This window comes from Stylophora pistillata, chromosome 1 (assembly GCF_964205215.1).
Source record: "Stylophora pistillata chromosome 1, jaStyPist1.2, whole genome shotgun sequence".
Classification (NCBI taxonomy): Eukaryota; Metazoa; Cnidaria; class Anthozoa; order Scleractinia; family Pocilloporidae; genus Stylophora; species Stylophora pistillata.
In genome coordinates, this window is record NC_142519.1 from 58,681,596 (window position 1) to 58,704,112 (window position 22,517).

Sequence of the window (22,517 nt, forward strand, 5' to 3'; positions counted from 1 at the left end):
ATAACTGGCTTTTTGACTCTAATAGAGTTTTTGATAACCTCTCTCTGCGTAATATCTTCAGTGCGTGTGTGTGGAGGGGGGAAGGGGGAGGGGGAGGGGGGAGGGGGGAGGGGGAGGGGGGAGGAATTCGCAGAGACCTAGTTCACCACAATTGTCGCCTTAGGGCACATTCTATGGTCTCTGGTCATGTAACTTATCAGACAACTCTCTAATAGCCCCCCTCCTCTTGCAGAACCAGAAATTTATAATCGTCCCGGAGGGAGGGGGGAGAGTAGACTCATTTGAACGCTAACGGCATATCACATTTTTTAGAAGATGTTGAAAGTAAGTACTTCCTTTTTATTGTCAAACCAACAATGTTTTCATAAACGCCCGTAATGTGTCACTCATACCATGTCGACTATATTTATAGAAATGCAAAATTGGCTTTAGGCACAATTGCAGACGTTAATGCACAGATGTTTGAGAACGTTGTTCGGAAGCAGAAACGGAAATCAAACAAACAGTCACGTTTATTTGTAACTCGGTAAACGGTAAACTCACGGTAAACACAGTAAATACCAACAACCCGGCGCCAAACAAATTGCTACTCAAAAGCTCAAAACTTTTCTAACTATTCAAAAAAAAAAAAAAAAAACTTGCACACGTCAAAAAAAAAAAAAAAAGTCTGCGTGATTTGCTGGGTACAAAATGTGATCTCAAAGCAAGTGGGCGCTAGACACGCGCGCACAAGTTCGGTAACGTCGTCTTAACAGTTGTCATCCTTACTGACTTGAAATAAATGGACAGCGCTTTCTTAAGAATATTCATCTTAAGATAATGATTTGGAACAGCTGTATACAGACGGCTTTCTGTATGTGAATTCAATGCTGTTTAAAGGTAGTTCGATCTGAGTTGAAATGAGGGAGCAGCGAAAATATACTCCAGGTATTTACCTCTTTTTGATATTCCAAATGTCGATAGGGTGAAATGCTAGTAAAATAGATCACAGACTTAATTGAGTGGGGGGCGGAAATATCAAACCTGTCGGAAAAATTTACTGCACCTTTTGCTTCCTCGATATTTAACTCAAAGACAATAATGAATTACCTCAGCCATTCTTCATTTACGGGGTTACAAAACATCTATAGATTCGGCGGCTTAACATTAAGCACTTACTGATTTTTCCCATCCCACTGTCTTTCCAATAACAATGATAATGATAAATTTACTTATTAATGTATTATTATAAACAGTGGTGTGTTAGTTATTCAGACTTTCTCCGCTGGAATAAGATAAGAATGATGACAACATCTTTACGTTTTCGTGTTCAGTCTATTATTGAAGACACGTGCTTTGTGGCGCGGACAACTAAAGCGGAAGAACAAGAAATAAGGAATCTTTGGAGTAATTACCTGAAATATCACTGCGGAAATGTAATTGCAAAGGTAAGCCTGGAAAGGTAAGTGTAACTGGAATGCTTTAAAATTCCTTAGTTACTGTCATGAGGTGAACTGAATATGGTAATATCAATTGTTTTGGCCGGAGTTCTCGGGAATTGTTCTCGAAAGTGCATCCAGCAAAGACAAAGTACAGTAGAATTTCGACCAGACAAAAACTTGCAAATTCAGCAAAACAATCTCTTGTTCTTTCAGTTGAAGGCATGAAACTTATTAAGGTTTAGGTCAGAACGTATCTTAGGAGTGTATATTTCTAGTCATCTCACCTGGAACGAACACATTGACACACTGCGCCGAAAACTACTTCAAATAATTGCAATTTTAGCAAGAGCTCGGAAATATGTACCAACCAAATATCGATTGCTTCTCTACAATGCAAGTATCAAACCGCTCTTTACTTATCGCTGCACTGTTTGGAGCGACTGTAGCCAAACCAACTTTGACGAACTGTTTAAACTTTAAAAACGCTGGGCTCGATTAATTTTTGATAGTCCTCGGGATGCACGATCTTAAGATAATTTTTAAAAGCTTACGTTGCTACCGGTTGATCAACTATTCAAGCTCAATAAATTCGGCCTCTCAAAGAAAGTTATTGATAGAAAAGCACCGGAATACTTAATTGCAACCTTGGACTCACTCCGGTTTGAATACAAATACTCTAGCAGAACAAAAACATTATACCGCTAACCCAAACCCAGTACTGAAGCAATAAGGACAACATTCTTTTATTCCACTATTAAAGAACTAAATGCTCTTAACTTAGAACCAACCACCTTCTTTAGCTTAATGAAGACAACACTGACTAATAACGTCGCCTCAAACTATACGGTGGAAAATTAAAAAGTTACTGTGATTTTTTTTTTTTTATAAGAACTTTTATTATAATCACTAGTTAAACAATAGTGTTTCTGTCGAGGAACTATCGGCGGATAGTTGCCCCACGGAAATTTGATGTTCTTAAAACAAATATGCTAGTTTTTAAAACATCAAATTTCCAAGGGGCAACCATTAGAACGATAGTTCCGAGACGTAAACACTCTATTGTTTTATACCTTTAAGAATTGAAAAGTCACTGTTTTTCCGATCTGCCTAACTTCGCGGCCGTCAAACCATCCAAAATGTTTCACGGATGAGTACTATCCATCTGAGTATTTTCCGCGGACAAGCACTATTTAAACAAAAGAGTGTTTCTGTCGAGGAACTATCGGCTGATAGTTGCCCCTTGGAAATTTGATGTTCTTAAAACAAATATGCTAGTTTTAAGAACATCAAATTTCCAAGGGGCAACTATCAGACCGATAGTTCCGAGACATAAACACTCTATTGTTTTTATTGTTCACCACTAAATTTTCTTCCGCGCCTACAGCATGTCACAAATGTCAAGAATTCGCAACCGTACATTGGCTAAATAATACGTTATACCTGTCAGAATTGAAAAGTCACTGTTTTTCCGATCTGCCTAACTTCGCGGCCGTCAAACTATTCAAAACTTTTCACGGATGAGTACTATTAATCCAGGTATTTTCCGCGGACTGGCACTATCCATCCGGGTATTTTCCGCGGCGGGCACTATGGGCTGATAGTGTCTCTCCACGGATGAACACTATCGCGTCACGTGATCGATTTAAACCAATAAGAACCGGAGAAAATTTAGTGGTGAACTATAAGGGCTAATAGTGTCTCTCCACGGATGAACACTATCGCGTCACGTGATCGATGTAAACTAATAAGAACCGGAGAAAATTTAGTGGTGAACTATAAGGGCTAATAGTGTCTCTCCACGGATGAACACTATCGCGTCACGTGATCAATTTACACCAATAAGAATCGGAGAAAATTTAGTGAATAATTTGAATATATCAACAAAGTTGAAATGGTAAATTGACCACCGTTACCATTATAAAAGCTGACGTTTCGAGCGTCCACTAATTTATTCGTGTTTTTCCCGTTGCTATGTTCCCACCAATCACGTAGCTCCTTTTGCTGCCTTTAAAAGCACACACAACCCACAATTCCTCTATTCGCTCCGACGAAGGGCTAACGCTCGAAACGTCAGCTTTGATAATCGTAACGGTGGCCATTTTACCATTTCAACTTTGTTGATATATTAATATTACCCCCACCGACGCAGCCCCAAACAGTTTCTTTAGAAACTATCAGCCTTTATAATTGTAAAAAGGCTTTTTATCATGATTGTTGTAATTTTATTCTTCTCAATCTTGTTTTTAAAGGGCCACTAGGGAGGGAGAATACAAAAATTTTTAAGATCTTTTATCATAATTACTATTTGTAAATAAGCTTTTCATCATTGAGCAATTTTGTTTTTAGAGCGGCTACTAGAGAGAATACTTTTTAAAAGTTATTGGTGTCACCATCTTAAAATAAAGGTTTTTTAATTTGATTTAGTTGCAAATGTGCAGAGCGGTGCCTTCAGAGCGGTGCCTTTCTTGTTATCAAATATTTCAAGTTAATTCATGTACGTTAACTCAGTTGTACTAAAACGTTATATGATGGGATACGGTGAAGTGACTATTATCACTTTCCCTCAGCTTAACAACTGAAAAGAGGAAGATGGCGTCCAGAAGGACCATATGGGGTTTCTTCATTGCTCTCTGTAAGCGTTTTTATGTTTATTAAAAAGGATATCAAGCCAAAAGACTAAATATTTCGTATAAGCTTATTCCAAAGCAAAACATAAACTGAAATTGCCTCCCGGTAAAACTGCACTTTTTGCTTAGATGGCATTTTTAAAAGAAATGTTTCGACAGTAACTAATCGTAATCTTCAGTTAAAATATTTAAGAAGTAATAGTTTTTAACTGAAGATGACAGTAATTATTGTCCAAACATGACTTTTAAAAATGCCGTTTATTTTCTAAAATTCGTTACATAACTGCTCTTAACTAGACTTGTTCCTTAAATGTTTATGTCTGAATAGAATGCACTCGCGAGAAGATTAGGAACCTTCAGCGCAATAGAAACATTTTCCGGAAGGCGACTCTTGGACAGGAACTCGAAACATGCTCCACTGCTCCTTCTTAAATTAGGCGAAATCTAACACATAGGTCCTACTTTCGTCATTTTCACGGCTTTCCGGTCTTCGATGTTCCCATGAGTAGAAACGGGCTCGAGTCAACAGCAGACCATGTCCGAGACGTAACAACAAAATTCAACTCATGCAGCGCAAGCATTAGGATGAGCAAAATACAGTTTAGTAATTCTTCGTTTAATTTTCAACCAAATCGTGTTGCAAAACGATTTTTTCTCTCATTATTAGGCAACCAGCCTTATCCCCTGAGTCTAGAAGAAGCAAATTATTTTAATATTCGATGTTCGGCATCAAACGCGCGCTCACTTAATTATGTAATTTATATGCGTCACGAGGAGAGAAAAGTTTGTTAAAAATGCTTTTGTAGAAAATTTCATCGCATGGTTAATGAATCATAGTAGCGAACCGAAAGATCGAAAGAAAAGATCATATGTGTATCTTACGGAAAACAATATCTCCGTAACAATTACACGAGAACATACGACGAGGTTGTGTCTACAAACATAAATTTATTATCCGCTCGATTATTTCAATCGGTGCTCGATATATTCCCGCTGGTTAATATCTTGCACTTAATATTATGCTGAAACCGGCAATATGTTTCTTGTGCTTGAAATTAAAAACCAGGAGATATATTACGTCTAAATATCCCTGAATATTTAACAGATCAAGTGAGGTTTCAAAGCATCAGCAAGTATTCCGGCTGAACCTCTCCAAAACCAGGATATAAATAGTCGGTGTGGTTTCTTTCCTTTTACTTCTTGTCGATGCTGATGTATCAGTTCTCGCCGGTGTGAACTTATATACTCATCTTTGTCTTACTAATACAGGTTTTCATAAACATAACCAATGACGGCATAATTTGTTCTATATGGCTTTCAATGAAACGTCCTATCAGTTCTAGTCTCCGTTCTGAACATTTCTGGGAAAAAAGGGTCCATTCGAGATGCTCTCTTGCAATGCTTCGGCGAAATTGACATATATCAAGACCCGGGCGAGGAACTTTTCTCTTTGTCCTCTCGTTTACTCTGATTTTACTTGCAGTTGCGCTAGTAGCGGAGGTAAGCCTTCAGAGAGTTGTGCCATCGTTTCACTCAAGTCAACTTTTGCAAGTTCCAAAGGGACATTATGTAGAACTCAATTTTACCTTGGAGACGTCACATGCAACACCATGCATTGATGATATGTACCTCGCGATTCGCGATGGATACAACAAGTCTGCCAATCTTCTCGGAAGATTTTGTGGAAGGAACATTTCTGGTATTGTGCGATCCAGTGGACAAAACTTGTGGATCAGTAAATCTGGTTTTTCCAAGCATTGTATCAGGTTTTGGGGCTCTTACATCAACAAAACACTTAACATAACAGGTATTGTCTTCTGAAGTTACAAACTAAAACAATTTTAAAATGTTTTTAAGTCGATAGATAGAACATGACAGAGGTATAAGTACATTTCATTCATTTGTTCCCTTCTAGTCTACCCCAGTCTTGACAACGTGGCTACAACTCAGTTTGTTCTTTTCAACCAAACCTCATCTCTATGGTGTCCAGCACAAGGTGCACCGGCACCAATTATTGTTTGGAGAAAGAACGGCACAGTGGTACAGAACAGTACGAGTGTGCAGTATCAGCTGAACATTAATGGAGAAAACTATGACAAGTACAGCTGTGAAGTAAACATACGTGAAAAAAAAGAAATTCATCTCGTCATTAAAAGTGAGTTTATTTGGAAATACTGATTTGATTCTAAACCCAACAGGGCTGAGAAGGAAATATACTGCACATTTGCAATGTTTCCATACCTTGCTGGTGAAATGAGCAAATCCTAAAGCTTTTTCACCTGCCTTCGCAGCTGAGAGACTGACATTATCGTTTTAGCGACCAAACGACATTGAAATAGTATTGAGGATTCACGAGATAACGAGAACGAAGCTCAGCAAGTAAAACCAAAAAACCTAAATCTCAGCAAACAGCACGTAAATAAAAACATGTTTTCTTTCCATATTCAAGGCTGCCCACATCCTTGCAAATGTACCACAGCAGTTGGAATCATGAGTGCAGCTACCCGCATTGAATGCAGAGGAAAACATTTACAGTCAGTTCCACGGTACTTGCCCCATTCTACAGCGAAATTGTAAGCATTCCAACTCTTTTTGTTTAACCTGTATAACCTGTATATTCTCGTAGATATCTAGGTGAAAATCTTAAACCAAATGTCACTAAAATTTATTACAATCATTTATTGTTTTCCCAAACATCTCATCGGTCCGAAATCCTTACTCCTCGAATTTCATTGGCTTATTTAATTTCGGGAGCTCCAGCGGTTTGGATTTTCCCATTCAGACCCCGGATACGGAATGCTCCCAGTATTACAATCTGTTGCCTAAAAACCGCTTGTAATCTAATAATTCTCCTCAAAAAGTAACTCCGAAGGAAAACAAAAACTTACATTTACAACTACAAAAAGAAACAAACAACAGGAAAGGAAGACGTTAAACTCACTAACCTATATATACTCGTAGAGATTTTGACAACAATCAGATAGAGGAGCTGCCACCTGGAGTCTTCAACAGCAACACGAAGTTAAACTACTTGTAAGGCACCAAAGTTTTGAATAACCATTATTTTTTTTCTAAGCATCTCAGCGGTCCGGAATCCTTAATCTTCGAATCTTATTGGCTTATTCCGCGCGCTCCAGCAGTTCGGATTTTCCCATTCAGATCCCGGGTACAGAATGTTCCGAGTATTGCAATCTGTTGCCTAAAAACCGTTTATAATTTAATAATCCTCCTCAAAACGTAACTCCGATAGAAAACAAAAACTTACATTTACGACTACAAAAAGAAACAAACAACAGGAAAGCAAGACGTTAAACTCACTAACCTGTATATACTCGTAGAGATCTAGGTAACAATCAGATAGAGGAGCTGCTACCTGGAGTCTTTAACAATAACACGGAACTGAATTGCTTGTAAGTCACCAAAGTTTTGAATAATCACTATATTCTTTTCCAAGCATCTTAGCGGTACAGAATCCTTAATCCTCGAATCTTATTGGCTTATTCCGCGCGCTCCAGCGTACGGAATTTCCGAGTATTTCGATTTGTGGCCGTTTATAATTTAATCACTCTCCACAAAAAGTAACTTAGAAAGTTAAAACGTGTGGTGTTTACAGTTGATCACTGGAACTTTCTTTCATTTAAAATCCTAATTTTCCTAAACAGTTTGTCCGTTATAAATCGTTAAGCAAAGTTTTGAGTCCTTCTACAAATACACACTCAAGGCAAGTTCCTCGAATGTGGGCATTTCTACCATAAATTGCACCACAGAACTCTGCAATTGTCAGTTCCCAGATCATGACCGATACTGATAAAGAGAAAATGTTTCAAAGTTTGTTTGCCTTCTAATCGCCTTTATCATTACGCTAATTAAAATATTTTCTGTGAAAGTCTCTCTCTTTTCTCCACTGCCTACTCGCTAAAAAGTTGATCGGTTCATGAAGGAGCTTACCGTTACTACAACCCTAAATCATTGGGTTCCTTTTGGGAAGCATTTCGTTAAAATTCTCTGACTTAATTAAGTGGTCTATAATAAACTGAAAATTACTCACTAAAAGAGAATATAGAGGATTACGGCGAGCTAAGACTTCCAAACTACGCGAATGTTCCAGGGTTTCTACATTTTTAGCAAATTTGACAGAAAGGGAGAACACAAAAGAAAGTCGTACATGCATGTGTTCTCTCTCAGATCCCAATGTTACGGTTGTGTAGTTCCCGCCTCTTCCCTCTGTTTATCAATAGAACACTGATAATTTCTTATGAGACAAAGTTTCAACACTTCCAGATGGTTACGTAATAACAAGATCAAGAAGTTGCGAGGTGACTCCTTTTCTCAGTTAGTCAAGCTGAAAAGGCTGTGAGTGAAAAGTATATCCGTTTTTACATGCATCAGAGCACCCATTTTTAGCTGTCTCTTATGAAATTCATCTTGAGAAAATGTACAACAACAATACACAGGAAGTTAAATGTTTTACCTCAATGCGGAATATATTCTATTTTTAGAGACTTGGGTACAAACCAAATAGAGGAGCTACCACCTGAAGTCTTCCACAACAACACAGAGTTGATCAAACTGTAAGTAACAGGGCGAAATGTGATAGTCTCTTAAGGTTTTCCCTCTCAGGTGACAACTTTCAGGTTCCGTACTACCCACCTCGTTCTCTAGTTTTACCAGTTTAGCAGTCGCATTTTCCTATATGATGGTAAAACAAAGTTTTCAACATTTACAGATGGTTAGACGGTAACAAGATCAAGAAGTCGAGTAGTGATTTATTTTCTCAGTTAATGGAGCTGCAATGGCTGTAAGTGAAAATTGGTACTCTTATATCAGCCATTTTGTGTTTCAGATCGTACCATTTCTTACACAAAATAAAATTAAAAATAAAATTAAAAAAGTTAACGATCGCAAACCTAGTACGGGACTGAATGAATTTCTTTAATATTTGAAGAAATGCCGATAATTAACGGACGTTTAAAAAGTTCCACCCAAAAATTCATTATGTATCATTTTTATAGGACCCTAAAAGAGAACCAAATAGAGGAGCTACCATCAGGAATCTTCAACTACAACACTGAATTGGTCAAATTGTAAGGCGGTTAACACGTTTATGCTCGATTTTGACAAATTTTTTTTTTACTGTCATGATCGTTATCGTTATTAATTATAAAATAATCGAAGTACTGGTTAACGAAACCATAGTCGTCGTGAGTGAGGGAACATTACTTTTGTGTTCACCATCGCGAAAACCACAATAGATATTTGTTAGCGACTGACAAAAAAAAAGCGTACTATAGTTATATTTACCCTCTATGACGCTCTATTTCCCTAGTCTTGGTTCGTTATTTAAATTTGAAAACTGAGAGCAATTGTACATGCTTTGACTGCTTTATCTTGTTATCCACCGATAGATGGTTAAACAAAAACAACATCACAAAGTTGCGTGGTGATTTATTTACTCCATTAGTCAAGCTGCAGAGGCTGTAAGTGGTGAACCTTTGAATATCTATCACTGATCAAGTCTTGGACAATGTAGAGTGTTTATTAGATGATCAAGATAGTATATTTACCACACAATACTCCGTGATTTTTTATTCTACTTTTACTTAAGAAAGTAGATTTACAACACGATTGATTACTAGGAATTGTCTTTACAGTGGTAATTATAAAGCTGTGTAACGCAATACATTACAGATAGTAACTAGTTGATCCTTGTTTATTCTCCGACTCCAAGTGTCGTAGTCATAGACTTCTTCAGGAAGTTTTACCAGTACAACTAACCGCCTGTGTTTATAAGCCAGAGTCACGGGGGCCAATGACCATAGAGGCTTGGCCGGACTTACCAACAGGAACAGGCAAAGTTTTGTGAAAAATTTTAAAACGTGTAAGGTTAGGTGACAAAAATATTTTGGGGACCACAGTTTTAGAGGCGTTTAAAGGCGTTTTTACAGGCGTTTAGTTATACTTGTAAAACTCCCTGAAGAAATCTACGACAGTTAGACGGAACGCGTTGGAGAATAAAGAAGTTTTACAACTACTGTTCGCAGAATTTCTGCTCACTAGTTTATACTTAAAAAATTGTGAGGTGACTCCTTTTCTCAGTTAGTCAAGCTGAAAAGGCTGTGAGTGAAAAGTATATCCGTTTTTACATGCATGAGAACACCCATTTTTAGATGACTATTATAGTATTCATCTTGAGAAAATATACAACAACAATAAAGAGGAGGTTAAATGTTCAACCTCAGTGCAGGATGTATCCTCCTTTTAGGGACTTGGATACAAACCAAATAGAGGAGCTACCACCTGAAGTCTTCCACAACAACACAGAGTTGGCCATACTGTAAGTAAACAATATCTATACCTATGCTTGTGCTTATTTTATTGACGCGCGATGTGACAAGTATTGCTATATAACTCACGCATGGTAGGTTAGTGAACCATGAAGGTAATGGAATAGGGTGGGAGGGTTTTCAATAGACAGGAATTTTCAAATTCAACTTTCTAATTTTTATCGGTGAATTTGTTTCATTTGCAAACGCGAGGTATTCTGGGTTGCCAACGTGGAAAGGGGAGGCGGAGAGAGAGCGAAATGTGATCGTCTTCGCAGGTTTTCCCTCTCAGGTGACAAATTTCAGGTTCCGTACTACCCACCTCGTTCGCTGCGCTTACTTGTTCGATTGTTTTTTGATACATTATAACTCGCGAATAAAAATCGTTTGTGCGCACTTTATATGGAATAATCTCAGTCTATATCTTACTGAAAGCAACACATTTCTGAAAAATAGAAAATATGAACCTTTCAGACATGAAATAGTCTACTTCGCGTTTTGCGTAAGACTCGCTTGCAGTGTCAACTATTGCGCAATCGCATTGCATCTCAAGTTTCGAAAAGATTTAATTACCTAATAAGCTAGCCCATAATCGTGAGTGACGAACCTTACTTTTATGTTCACTATCGCGAGAAAGCGAGAACCGTAAGAGATATTTTTTAATGACTGTGAAAGACTTCACCATGTTCATTGAACTATTATCAATAGACGTGTACTATACTTACCATCTATTCGTCTAGTCTATCAAAATTTAAGAATTTCGAGCAGTTTTTTTCTGCCTTGTCTTGCTACCCTAAAGCAACGTTTGTAAACTCTTGTAGGGGATTAAACAATAACAAAATCAAGAAATTGAGTGGTGATTTATTTACTACTTTAGTCAAGATTGAGATTCTGTAAGTGTGGAACCTTTGAATATTTATCGCGCAGAAAGTCTTAGACAATAACCAGTTGATCCTTAACGAGAATGTGGAATTTGTCGGCAGTCATCCACCTTGAGCATAGACCCTGGTTAACCATCAATTTACTTGAAAAGCCTTAACTGACTTCAGATGATCTTTGAATGTAAACTTCACATACCGACGATGAAGTTTTTTTAAGCACAATTGGTAGTAATGTCGCAATCTGATTGGCCAGTTTTCCGTAGTCAAGCAAGACGTGTCACGTAATGCATTGATCAGCTCGTCAATACTGACGTCCATATTGCGGTAAAAACGAAACGACAGTGGTTTAGCGTGGTCTGTACTCTTATCGACAACGATATTCGTCATCGTACCTTGGACAAAATTTGTTGCGGATTCCAACAGGATTTTGACCACTGTTATCACGAATATCGTTGTCGATAAGAGCACAGACCACGCTCAACCGCTGTCGATCCGTTAAGTATTCAAAATTCTTTACAGGACATACCTGGTTTACAGCGTGAAATTGGGTCTCTTTTGAGTGATTGGAGGCACCGATCAATCCATGTCGATGGTCCAATTTCTAATCTCTATCTTATGCAGCGTCCTTTGCTGACATGAACACTTTGCTCTGCTTTTCAACGATTGTCACAATTTCTTATTTTTCTGATTGAAAACAAAACCTTAAATGTACAACCACTCAAAAACAATAAACAAGAGCAAAGCAAGACGTTCAACTCACTGACCTGTATATGCTTGTAGACAACTAGCTGAAAATCAGATAGAGGAGTTACCACTTGGACTCGTGGACACCAACAAGAAGTTGAACCAGTTGTAAGTCACTAATGTTTATTGTAGCCATTTATTGTTTTCCCGAACATCTCAGCGGTCCGGAATCCTAACTACGCGAATTTCATTGGCTAATTTAATTTCGCGCGCTCCGGCGGTCCGGATTTTCCCATTCAGACCCCAGGTGCAGAACGCTCCGAGTATTGCAATCTGTTGCCTAATAACCGTTTGTAATTTAATAATCCTCCTGAAAAAGTAACTCCGATGGAAAACAAAAACTTACATTTACAACTCCAAAAAGAAACAAAGGACAGGAAAGGAAGACGTTAAACTCACTAACTTGTATAAACTCGTAGACATCTGGATGGCAATCAGATAGAGGAACTGCCACATGGAGTCTTCAACAACAACACGGAGCTGAAGTTCTTGTAAGTCACCAAAGTTTTGAGTAACCATTATTTTTTTCCAAACATCTCAGCGGTCCGGAATCCTTACTCCTCGAATCTTGTTGGCTTATTCGCGCGCTCCAGCGGTCCTGAATTTCCGAGTATTTCAATTTTTGGCCGTTTATAATTTAATTATTCTCCACAAAAAGTAACTTAGAAAGTTAAAACGCAAGGTGTTTACAGTTGATCACTGTAACTTTCATTTATTTGATATCTTAATTCTTGTAAACAATTTGTCCGTTATAAATCGTCAAGCAAAGTTTGAGTCCTTCTGCAAATAAACAATTAAGTTCCTCGAATTTGGGCACATCTACCATACATTGCACTACAGAAAACGATTCGGAAGGAATTCAATGAAGGAATTCAATTCTTGGCCACGACGAACTCAATGCGTTAAATGACTACTTTGGTGACCTATGTACTGACCACGCCTACATAAAGCCAACACCTCTGGAGATTAGTGAAGACCAGGAAGTCCCAGAAATCTCAGAGCGACAAGTCCTGAATTCTCTCATGCGTATAAAGAAAACAGCAACCGGACCAGATGGTATCCCGTACACTATATGGAAAGACTACGCCGAGCTATTCGTTCCAGTTATCACCAGGATTTGGAATCTGTCTCTTAGAACACACGCCTGGCCTGTCTCTTGGAAAAAGTCAGACCTGAACCCCTTGCCGAAGGTTGATCTACCTAAGGGAATATCAGACTTCCGCGGAATAAATGTGACACCTGTCATCGCAAGGTGCTTTGAGAAAGCTGTCTAAGGAACACACGCATGGGAGACCTTCGATGAACATTCTGGGATCTCACAGTTTGCATACATAGAGGGAGGGAGCTGTTCGAATGCTCTACTGACTATCCAACATACTGTCAATCAATGTCTTGATATCCCAGAGTGCAAAGCGGTACGCCTATTTCAGCCAGGCTTTTGACAGTTTGAAACACGATCTCCTCTCACACATATTGAAGCAACTCCGCCTAAGCCCTTATATAATTAACTAAGCTTTTATATCTAAGCTTTTTGGAAGACAGGTAGCAGAGAGTCATTAGCAATGGATTTATTGGTAAATTGAAAAGTGTCAACAAAGGTACCACCCAAGGAAGTGTCAACGGGCCGCACTTGTTCAATGTCTTTCTCAGTGATTTAGAGATACACTTGGACAATAAGAGCGTACTGGTAAAATATGCTGATGATACAACCATTATCTCGCCTGTGATAAGTGATAATGACAATTCTATCGCACTGATTAATCAGTTTTCCCAGTGGTGTAGAAGTAATGATATGAGTAGTAATCCATCTAAGTGCAAGGAAATCATTTTCCGCAAGAAAGGTTGTACAATAGAGTTTCCTATTGTGTCTGGAATACCACAGACAAAAGAGCTTACTAATTTAGGGGTAACATTTCAGGAAGATAGTAGGTTTATAACACATATTCTGGAAAACTAATCAAAGCAAACAAGTGCCTGTTCATTTTAAATTCTTTAAGGAAAGAAGGGTACAATCAGGCCGAAGTAGACCATCTGTTTCTAAATCTGGTTCTACCAAATGTATTATACGGGCTGCCCGTATTTGGCGCTGTAAATTCCGAATTAACAACAATCATATGTTTCTTAGGTCGATGTTATAAGCGCAAGTATACATCCGACCACATTAATGTCTATGAATTGTTAGATCGACAAGACACACGTATCTTCAAGAATGTTTTTAATAATACGACACCCCCTTTAAGAGCTATAATGCCAAAACAGAAATCAACCAAGTACAATCTGAGGAAAGAGACAAGTCACCATCCTAAAATAAACACTGATAGGTTCAAAAACACGTTTGTCAACCGCTTAATTTTTAAACATAATCTAGTCTTATAATTTTTAACATGACTTTCTCTGTAATTTATATATATAGTTTCTTTTAATGTTGTAACATAGGATATGTGATTATTTATCTTATGCCTAAATAAAGATTCAATTCAAATTCAATTCAATCAAAAGCCGCATTAAATCCCTTTGCGTCCAGCTGGAAAATTGTGTCATTTGACCTAAGTATTTCGGTGGAGCAAAGACAAGATCATGATTTACAAACGCCATTGCAATAAAGAAATAAACAGACTCTCCAAACTTCAAAACATACATTTTGAAATTCATTTCAACGACTTTCCTTGCCATTTAAAACTAAACAGATTTAAATCTTTAAAGATGAATCTTGGCTTGAATTGAATAATACTTTCCGTAGGATCACTGACTGTTTTTGTTGAGAAGCTCGTCGCGATATTCATTCAACAAGTGTTTGTTTGCCATTTAATCGAAAGTGTCCGTGCGCTTTTTTTCGCTCTGTAATTGTCAGTTGCCAGATCATTACCGATACTTATAAACAGAAAATGTTTTTCTGGAAGCCTTTAAATCAACTCTTTCATTATACTAATAAAAATATTTTTGTGAAAGTCTCTCTCTTTTCTCCGTTACCTACTCGCTAAGAAGTTGATCGGTTCATGAAGGCTGAGCTTACCGTTACTACAGCCCTATATCACTGGGTTCCTTTTAGCAAGCCTTTTGTTAAAAATATGTTAATTAAGTGGTCGATAAGGAACTGAAAGTTACTCACTAAAAGAGATCACTATTCCGTGGGAATCTGTTGAAATTACCCTACAGCACATACTATTTCAAATAGCCGTTTCTAAGAAGCTCTAAATTAGTAACTAAGAAAAGACCTTAGAATCAGGGAATATCAGTCATTTTCGTAGAGACTCAAAAAAACAACCAAATAAGGATTTACCAGCTGGAGTCTTCAATGACGACACCGAATTGGTCAACTTGAAATAGACTACGAGCAGTCCCCCTTTTTCGAGGAAATCAGTCGCCGAAGTCTAAAAATTCAGGGAAAAAAATTGCTGTTACCGCACGGTGCAGAACTGTTGGAGTGCGCCAAACTCCCAGAGTTCCACGTGGTGTGGTAATATCAAATCTTTTTTTCTTGACCTTCTTGAAAAATTTGGTCCCGTGTAAGCACACGGCGCAAAACTATGGGAGTGAGGCGACTCCCAGAACTCCGTGCGGCGTGCTTACATAAAATTTTTTCAACGTTGATTTTCTTGACTTGCGCAATGAATTTCGCCAAAAAAGGAGGGTTTTCTAGTAGTATAACTTGCAAGACAGTAAAAAAGTTTATGGTTAACTTAAATATTTACTATTATTATCCTAATCGTTATATTTATTGGTTCTAAAATACTCACAGATTGTCGAACGACAACTTTTTGCGTAGTCATTTAGTTACTGAGTCAGTGAAGCCATAATCCTTTTGTGTGACGAACCTTACTGTTAGGTTCATCGTCGCGAGAACCCCAAAAGACATTAGTTAGCGACTGAGAAAGACTTCATGTTCGTATCACAACTCTCAATGCACGCGTACGATGGTTATATTTACTCCGTATTTACCTTGGATATCAAAATTGGAAAATTTCGAGCAGATCGTTTTGCATTGTCTTGTTACCTGAGAGAAATGTTTTTAAACTCTTGTAGGTGGTTAAACAAAAACAACATCAAGAAGTTGCGTGGTGATTTGTTTACTCATTTAGTCAAGCTTCAGTGGCTGTAAGTGAAGGGCCTATGAATATGTATGGCTGATAGAGTCTTGGATAATAACCAGAATCTTGTTTATCATTGGTTTAGGCCTCTGTACACGTCTCAGAGTACTTCGCATATCGGCAATGTACTTCGAGTCAAAATTCTCTATTGCCGCATGTGCCAAAAGTTTGAAATCGGATCTCTCTTTTGGGTGATTGGAGGCACCATGTCGATTATTCAGTTTCTAATCTCAAACTTACGCACCGTCCTTTGTTGTGACTGAACACTGTGTAGTTCCCTTTTTCCAATGCCAAACAAAACCTTAAATTCACAACCACGAAAAGAAACAAACAACAGCATCACAAGACGTTCAACTCACTAACCTTTATGTCCTCGTAGAAATCTCAGTGTCAATCAGATAGAGAAGCTACCACTTGGATTCTTCAATAGCAACACGGAGTTGACCGAATTGTAAGTTCCCAAAGTTGAAAATAGTCAGATAATGCTATATTGAAATGTTATATCAGTTTACGCTTACATTTTCTTGGCATGAGTTAGAATTCTCTTTATTTAGTGGGCGACAAGGAACTGAGGGTTACTTCCACTGAAAGAGAACACCTTTCTGTGGAAATCTGTTCAAATTACTCATGCAACAGCACATATTATTTTGAATAACCGACTTTAAGAAGCTGTATTAACAACTGTATTAGAAAAGACCTTAAAATTAGGGAATATCAGTCATTTTCCTAGTGACTTAAGAACAATTAAATGAGGGATTTACCTCCTGGAGTCTTTAATAACAAAACCGAATTGGTCAACTTCAAATAGACTACGAGCAGTCCCTCCGTATCGCATGTCAGGAGAATCAGCGAAAGAAATGGATGCTTGCGTACCGCTTATATTTACCCTCTTTCGCCTGGACTATTAAATTTTGAAAATCTCGAGCAGTTCTTCATGCTTTCTCTTTTTACCCTCAAGAAATGTTTTTAAACACTTGTAGGTGGTTAAACAATAACAAAATCAAGGAATTGGGAAAAGACATATTTACTCCTTTAGTCAAGCTTAAATGGCTGTAAGTGAAGAACGTTTGAATATTTATCGCTGATGGAGTCTTGGACAGTAAATAGTTGATCCATAAGAAGAATGTGGGATATATCAAAAGTCATCCACCACGAGCATAGAATCTGGTTAATAATTGATCTTGTTTAAAAAGGCCTTTAAACTCATTTTAGGGAATCAGTGAATAGAAACTTCGTTAACCCACAAGATAGCTCTATTCAAAATTCCGTACAGTGGGTACTTGTTTTACAGTGTAATATAGGATCTCCTAATTGGAGGCACCGATGAGTCCATGTCGATTATTCAATTTCTAATCTTAAGCCTATGTACTGTCCTGTGCTGTCACTGTCGTTTTGTTTAAGTGGAGTCTGGCTTGAGACTAATTGTGCGATATGAAATATAACAATTCCAAAATGTATCGTTTGCATGTCTCAGAATTTTTCCAGGGCATCGAAAGGAGAAATACCAAACAACAACAAGAGTGGAAAGGAAGTTAAACACATAGTTGTTATCAGCGATGAAATGTCTCTTTTTATTCATTGACGCGCGGTTGGCTCAACTAGTCGAGCAATGTTAGTCGACGCTTTTATAACGAGAACACTTTGCTCCAGCTTTTCAAAAAATCTTACATTTTCCAATTCATCACAAAGCCTTAAATTAACAACCTCAAAAGAAAACAACAAAACTCACGCAAGACGTTCAACTCACAAACCTGTCTGTATTCGTAGATACCTAAATGACAATCAGATAAAGGAGCTATCACCTGGAGTATTCAATAGCAACACGGAGTTGACCGACTTGTAAGTGACCAATTTAATCATCACTAAATACTATATTGAAATATTATATCTGCTCGGCGCTGATATTTGCATGGCATTCTCCTTATGTCGTGGTCGATAAAGAACTGAAAATTACTCATTAAAAGAGAACATTGGCAATCTGTTCAAATTCCCCTTCAGAAAATACTATGTTAAACAACCGACTCTAAAAGATAGATTAGTAACATAGAACAAACCTTATTAAGAGCGATACATTCCTGGCCAAGTTGAAAGATTGGCCTCGACCTCTTGCGTGACAGTCGTTCAACGGATCGCTTTACATTTGTTGTCATTTTTTAGCCCAAACTCTTTCAAAGCTGGACGAGCCAGCTATGGCGGGCCAAGAAAGAAACTTAGAGGAATTAAACTAAAAGTACATGACGCGGATGTCGTTACACACGTCGTGACGTCGCGTGACGATTATGTTCGCAATGTATTGTGGTTAGAAGAAGGAATGAGCACGCCTTCAAGATGGCGTGGTAATGTTGTTGTTATTAAATGTTTTGTTTGGAAATGAGCCTTTATTCTGTCTCGAATGATTGAGCGAACCGCGAACTACGAGAACAACAACAGATTGTTAAAATTCGAATATTCTACATGGTCCACCGAGTCGGATGAAAACGGATTGCGATCAGAGATCTTCTGGAAACTGAATTGAACAAGATAAGCGTGAGTCCCTTGATGTTTTGATTTGAATCTTTTGTTGGATTAATCGCGTCTATCTTCATGTCTGGAAAGTTGGCAAGGAAACGGAAGATCCGTACGGGCCACAGAGCGTCAACAAGGAAAATTATTTCGTCTGTAGAAGAGATTTTGGAAACCCTTGAAGAACAGGATCAGCCATCGGCCATCAATATTACAAGATTGCGACAGCAGAAACTCCTGCTACAAGAGAAGCTCGGCACAATTAGAAATTTAGATGAAGACATCCTCACAGTTGTCAGCGAAGGTCAAATAGATGAAGAAATTTGTGAAGCGGACGAATTTGTGGAATTTACGCAGTTGGCAATAATGAGGATCGATGAAGCATTGACTCCTAGCCAATCGACCCCTTCGTCTAAACTTGCAATCGCACCGTCACTTGCAGAAACGTCTAAAGGAGAATCTAACTCACCTGGAAATGTCTCGATGACTTCAGAAACACATCCAAGTTCTTCTAATTTACCTGGAGATGATGAAACGATGACTTTGGAAACACATTTAACTCCTCCTGCATCGACCGAGAATGTTTCGATGGCTTCAGAAGTTCATCTAACTTCTACGTCGCATGGAAATGTCGGAAATGTCGTAGCGACTTCGGAAACACCCTTGACTCCTTCCACATCAGGTATTTCTAATACATATAGCTTAGGAACACAAGTAAAATTACCTAAACTAGACCTGAGAAAGTTTGATGGAGACATAAGCAAGTGGCCCTCGTTCTGGGATGCATTTGAATCTTCTGTGCACAACAATACCAAACTAGCTCCCATAGATAAACTCAATTACCTGAACTCTCTTCTCGTAAAGTCAGCTTGTGAAGCCATTTCTGGATTGTCCCTTACTGCTGCAAATTATGATGAGGCCGTTGCCATCTTGAAGAGAAGGTTTGGGAACAAACAGTTGATAATCAATAGGCACATGGAGACTCTGTTAAACATAAACTCAGTCAAATCAGGCCTTAACATCCAAGCACTACGTCAGCTGCATGATCTAATTGAGTCTCAAGTTAGAAGTCTTAAGTCATTAGGTGTATCCTCAAGTTCATATGGAAGCCTCCTGTCCTCTGTTGTTATGAGTAAGTTACCTCAAGATTTGCGATTGATCATCACCCGAGAAGTGAAGGATGAGTGGGATCTTGATCGCATTCTGGATGTCTTCAGAAGTGAACTTGAAGCTAGAGAACGAGCTAATGGGAACAATGTTAGCCCAACTGACCAATCCTCAACCAAACCTCCTTACAACAGAGGTCGCAAGGGAGTGCCATTGTCAACAGATGCAGCGTTATTTGCCACCGGGTCCAAGCCAACCTGCACATACTGCCGAAAGGATCATGCATCTAATGCCTGTAAGAATGTGACAAGCATTGCAGCGAGGAAAGAGATTTTGAAAAGAGCAGGACGATGTTTTGTTTGTCTAAAAAGGAATCACATAAGTAAGGATTGCAGTTCAAGAATGAAGTGCCTCAAATGCGGACGTCGACACCACATCAGTATTTGTACGAGCAACACTAACAATGAAGCCATGTCTCTACACACTCCAACTGTTGAGGGATCAGCTTCCTCACCTCAGAGCCAAACATCATGCAGCCCTCCAGGAGAATCTAGTGGGAGGCCCACAGTTCTGTATGTCAATGCATCAACACCCATCCTGCTTCAGACTGCCAAGGCAGCAATTTACAGACCTGGTCAACCCAATGAGAAGTTTCTAGCCCGACTAATTTTAGACAGTGGCAGCCAGAGATCCTATGTGACCACCAGAGTAAAAGACAAGCTAAGACTACCAAGTGAGAGAACGCAGACTATTTCTGTGAAAACATTTGGATCAACTGAAGAGAACATTCAAAGTGTGGATGTTGTTAACCTGTGTGTCAGTACTAAGCATGGAGAAGATATGCAACTGTCAGCATTTGTTGTACCACTTATCTGCGATTCTCTACAGAGCCAATCCATTGTACATGCCAGTGTTACTCATGCACACTTAAGGGGACTCAAACTTGCTGACTACTCCACAGGTGAAGATGACATAATGGTAGACATATTAGTTGGATCAGACCAGTATTGGCAATTAGTCTCTGGGAAGGTGCTACGGGGGGAGGATGGTCCCACTGCAATTCAGACAAGACTTGGGTGGGTCCTCTCAGGACCAACAAATGGAGCAATGCAAAATGACCAACAGCAGAACAACTTTGTGACAACACATGTTCTGAAGACGGCCACAAAACCTATTACAAATGAGAGCCTTGATGGAACCCTGCAGAGGTTCTGGGACCTAGAGTCATTGGGTGTCATACCAAGATCTGTGTATGAAGAATTTGAAGAGAGGATAACCTTTGAGAATGATCGATACGTAGTGCATTTGCCATGGAAGCTGCCACACCCAATTCTTCCTGATAACTACGAACTGAGCATAAAGCGGTTGAGTAACCTACTCAAACGTCTGAACCAAGATCCGGAAGTCTTGATGGAGTATGATTCAGTAATAAAGGAGCAGCTGAAAAATGGCATAGTTGAAGTTGTAGAGAGGCCAGGTGATGGTGGAGTTGGGAAGACTCATTACCTTCCGCACCATGCAGTTATAAGACGAGATAAGGCAACAACCAAATTAAGAGTCGTCTATGACGCCTCAGCCAGATCTAATGGTACAGCCCTGAACGATTGTCTGTACACAGGACCACCCCTTACAGAGCACATTTTTGACATTCTCCTGAGATTTCGAGCTAGCAGAATAGCACTTACTGGTGATGTGGAAAAGGCATTCCTTATGGTTGGCATTGCAGAGGAAGACAGAGATGTGCTAAGGTTTTTGTGGGTGGATGACATTGAGAAGAAGAACCCAGAGATCGTGGTGCTAAGGTTCACCAGAGTCGTCTTCGGAGTATGTTCTAGTCCATTTCTACTCAATGCAACCTTGAAACATCACATTGAAGGATACAAGAATGAGGACCCAGAGTTTGTAGACCAATTCCTTCGCTCCATCTATGTGGATGACTTGAGTTCTGGAGCTGCGGACGACAATGCAGCATATGAACTGTACCTCAAGTGCAAACTCAGACTTGCTGAAGGAGGATTTAACCTGAGGAAATTTATGTCGAATTCAAGTCAGCTAACCGAGCGAATTCAGCAGAATGAAGCACGTATCTCAGCTCCTGCCATATCTGCCAACACTGATCACATGAAGTCACCTTCAGACCCTTCCAAGGAAGATTCTGTAATCGAAGAAGACAAGACATATGCAAAGAGCATGCTGGGAACTACAGACGACACATCTGGTGCAGAACAAAAGGTACTTGGTGTGCGATGGAATTTTGTCAGTGACCAGTTTGTGCTCGATTTGAGGGAGATAGCAACCCTTGCAAGGAACATTGAACCCACTAAGAGAAATGTTGTAGGTGTCACAGCAAAGTTCTATGATCCAATTGGATTCCTGTCGCCCATCATTACAGAGTTCAAGATATTCTTTCAAGAACTTTGTAAGGCAAAGATCGGCTGGGACGAACCTCTAGAAGGAGAATTGAAGAACGAGTGGTTGAAACTAGCCGCTGGATTGCAATATGTAAGCTCATTCACAGTTTCGAGATGCTATTTTCAAGAAGTCACAGAGAAGATTGTTTCTTGTAGTCTTCATGGATTTGGAGATGCATCCAGCAAAGCCTATGCAGCAGTGATATACCTACATGTCACAACAACCACGGGAAGTTATGTAAAATTCTTAGCCTCGCGATCCAGAGTTGCTCCAGCGAAACAAGAGACAATCCCGAGATTAGAACTTCTTGCCGCCTTAATATTGGCGAGACTGATAAGCCACGTCGGAGAAGCCTTAAAGCCTGAATTGGATATAATTAACCTGACTTGCTGGACTGATTCAAAGGTAGCAC

At 39.0% G+C, this 22,517-nt stretch overlaps 3 protein-coding genes across 3 annotated transcripts in view; all 3 read left to right on the forward strand.

Annotated features, from left to right (window-relative positions):
• Nucleotides 1-5,537: 5,537 nt before the first annotated feature.
• Nucleotides 5,538-7,340, forward strand: LOC148743385 (uncharacterized). The gene is made up of 4 exons (XM_088755180.1): nucleotides 5,538-5,855; nucleotides 5,964-6,203; nucleotides 6,498-6,621; nucleotides 7,010-7,340. The coding sequence occupies exons 1-4, from the start codon at nucleotides 5,672-5,674 to the stop codon at nucleotides 7,083-7,085; spliced, it is 624 nt and encodes a 207-aa protein (XP_088611306.1). The 5' UTR covers nucleotides 5,538-5,671; the 3' UTR covers nucleotides 7,086-7,340.
• Nucleotides 7,341-8,329: 989 nt separating this feature from the next.
• Nucleotides 8,330-10,386, forward strand: LOC148743386 (uncharacterized). Its single transcript, XM_088751070.1, has 6 exons — nucleotides 8,330-8,337; nucleotides 8,548-8,619; nucleotides 8,775-8,846; nucleotides 9,061-9,132; nucleotides 9,454-9,525; nucleotides 10,311-10,386. The coding sequence occupies exons 1-6, from the start codon at nucleotides 8,330-8,332 to the stop codon at nucleotides 10,384-10,386; spliced, it is 372 nt and encodes a 123-aa protein (XP_088607196.1).
• A 718-nt stretch (nucleotides 10,387-11,104) lies between these two features.
• The window catches only part of LOC111322677 (G protein-coupled receptor GRL101), a 32,969-nt gene continuing 21,556 nt past the window's right edge, over nucleotides 11,105-22,517 (forward strand). Inside the window, exons 1-7 of the mRNA XM_088726241.1 lie at nucleotides 11,105-11,264; nucleotides 12,033-12,104; nucleotides 12,416-12,487; nucleotides 16,020-16,091; nucleotides 16,464-16,535; nucleotides 17,065-17,136; nucleotides 17,852-17,923. The gene's annotated coding sequence lies outside the window, so the exon portion shown is untranslated. The remainder of the gene's footprint in view (nucleotides 11,265-12,032; nucleotides 12,105-12,415; nucleotides 12,488-16,019; nucleotides 16,092-16,463; nucleotides 16,536-17,064; nucleotides 17,137-17,851; nucleotides 17,924-22,517) is intronic.

Coding starts and splice junctions, on each gene's coding strand:
- LOC148743385 (XM_088755180.1), top strand. CDS start 5,672: ATGTACCTCGCGATTCGCGATGGATACAACAAGTCTGCCAATCTTCTC. Junction 6,204..6,497: donor AATTCATCTCGTCATTAAAA/GTGAGTTTATTT, acceptor TCCATATTCAAG/GCTGCCCACATCCTTGCAAA. Junction 6,622..7,009: donor CCCCATTCTACAGCGAAATT/GTAAGCATTCCA, acceptor ATATACTCGTAG/AGATTTTGACAACAATCAGA.
- LOC148743386 (XM_088751070.1), top strand. Junction 8,847..9,060: donor TTAATGGAGCTGCAATGGCT/GTAAGTGAAAAT, acceptor TCATTTTTATAG/GACCCTAAAAGAGAACCAAA. Junction 9,526..10,310: donor TTAGTCAAGCTGCAGAGGCT/GTAAGTGGTGAA, acceptor TCCTCCTTTTAG/GGACTTGGATACAAACCAAA.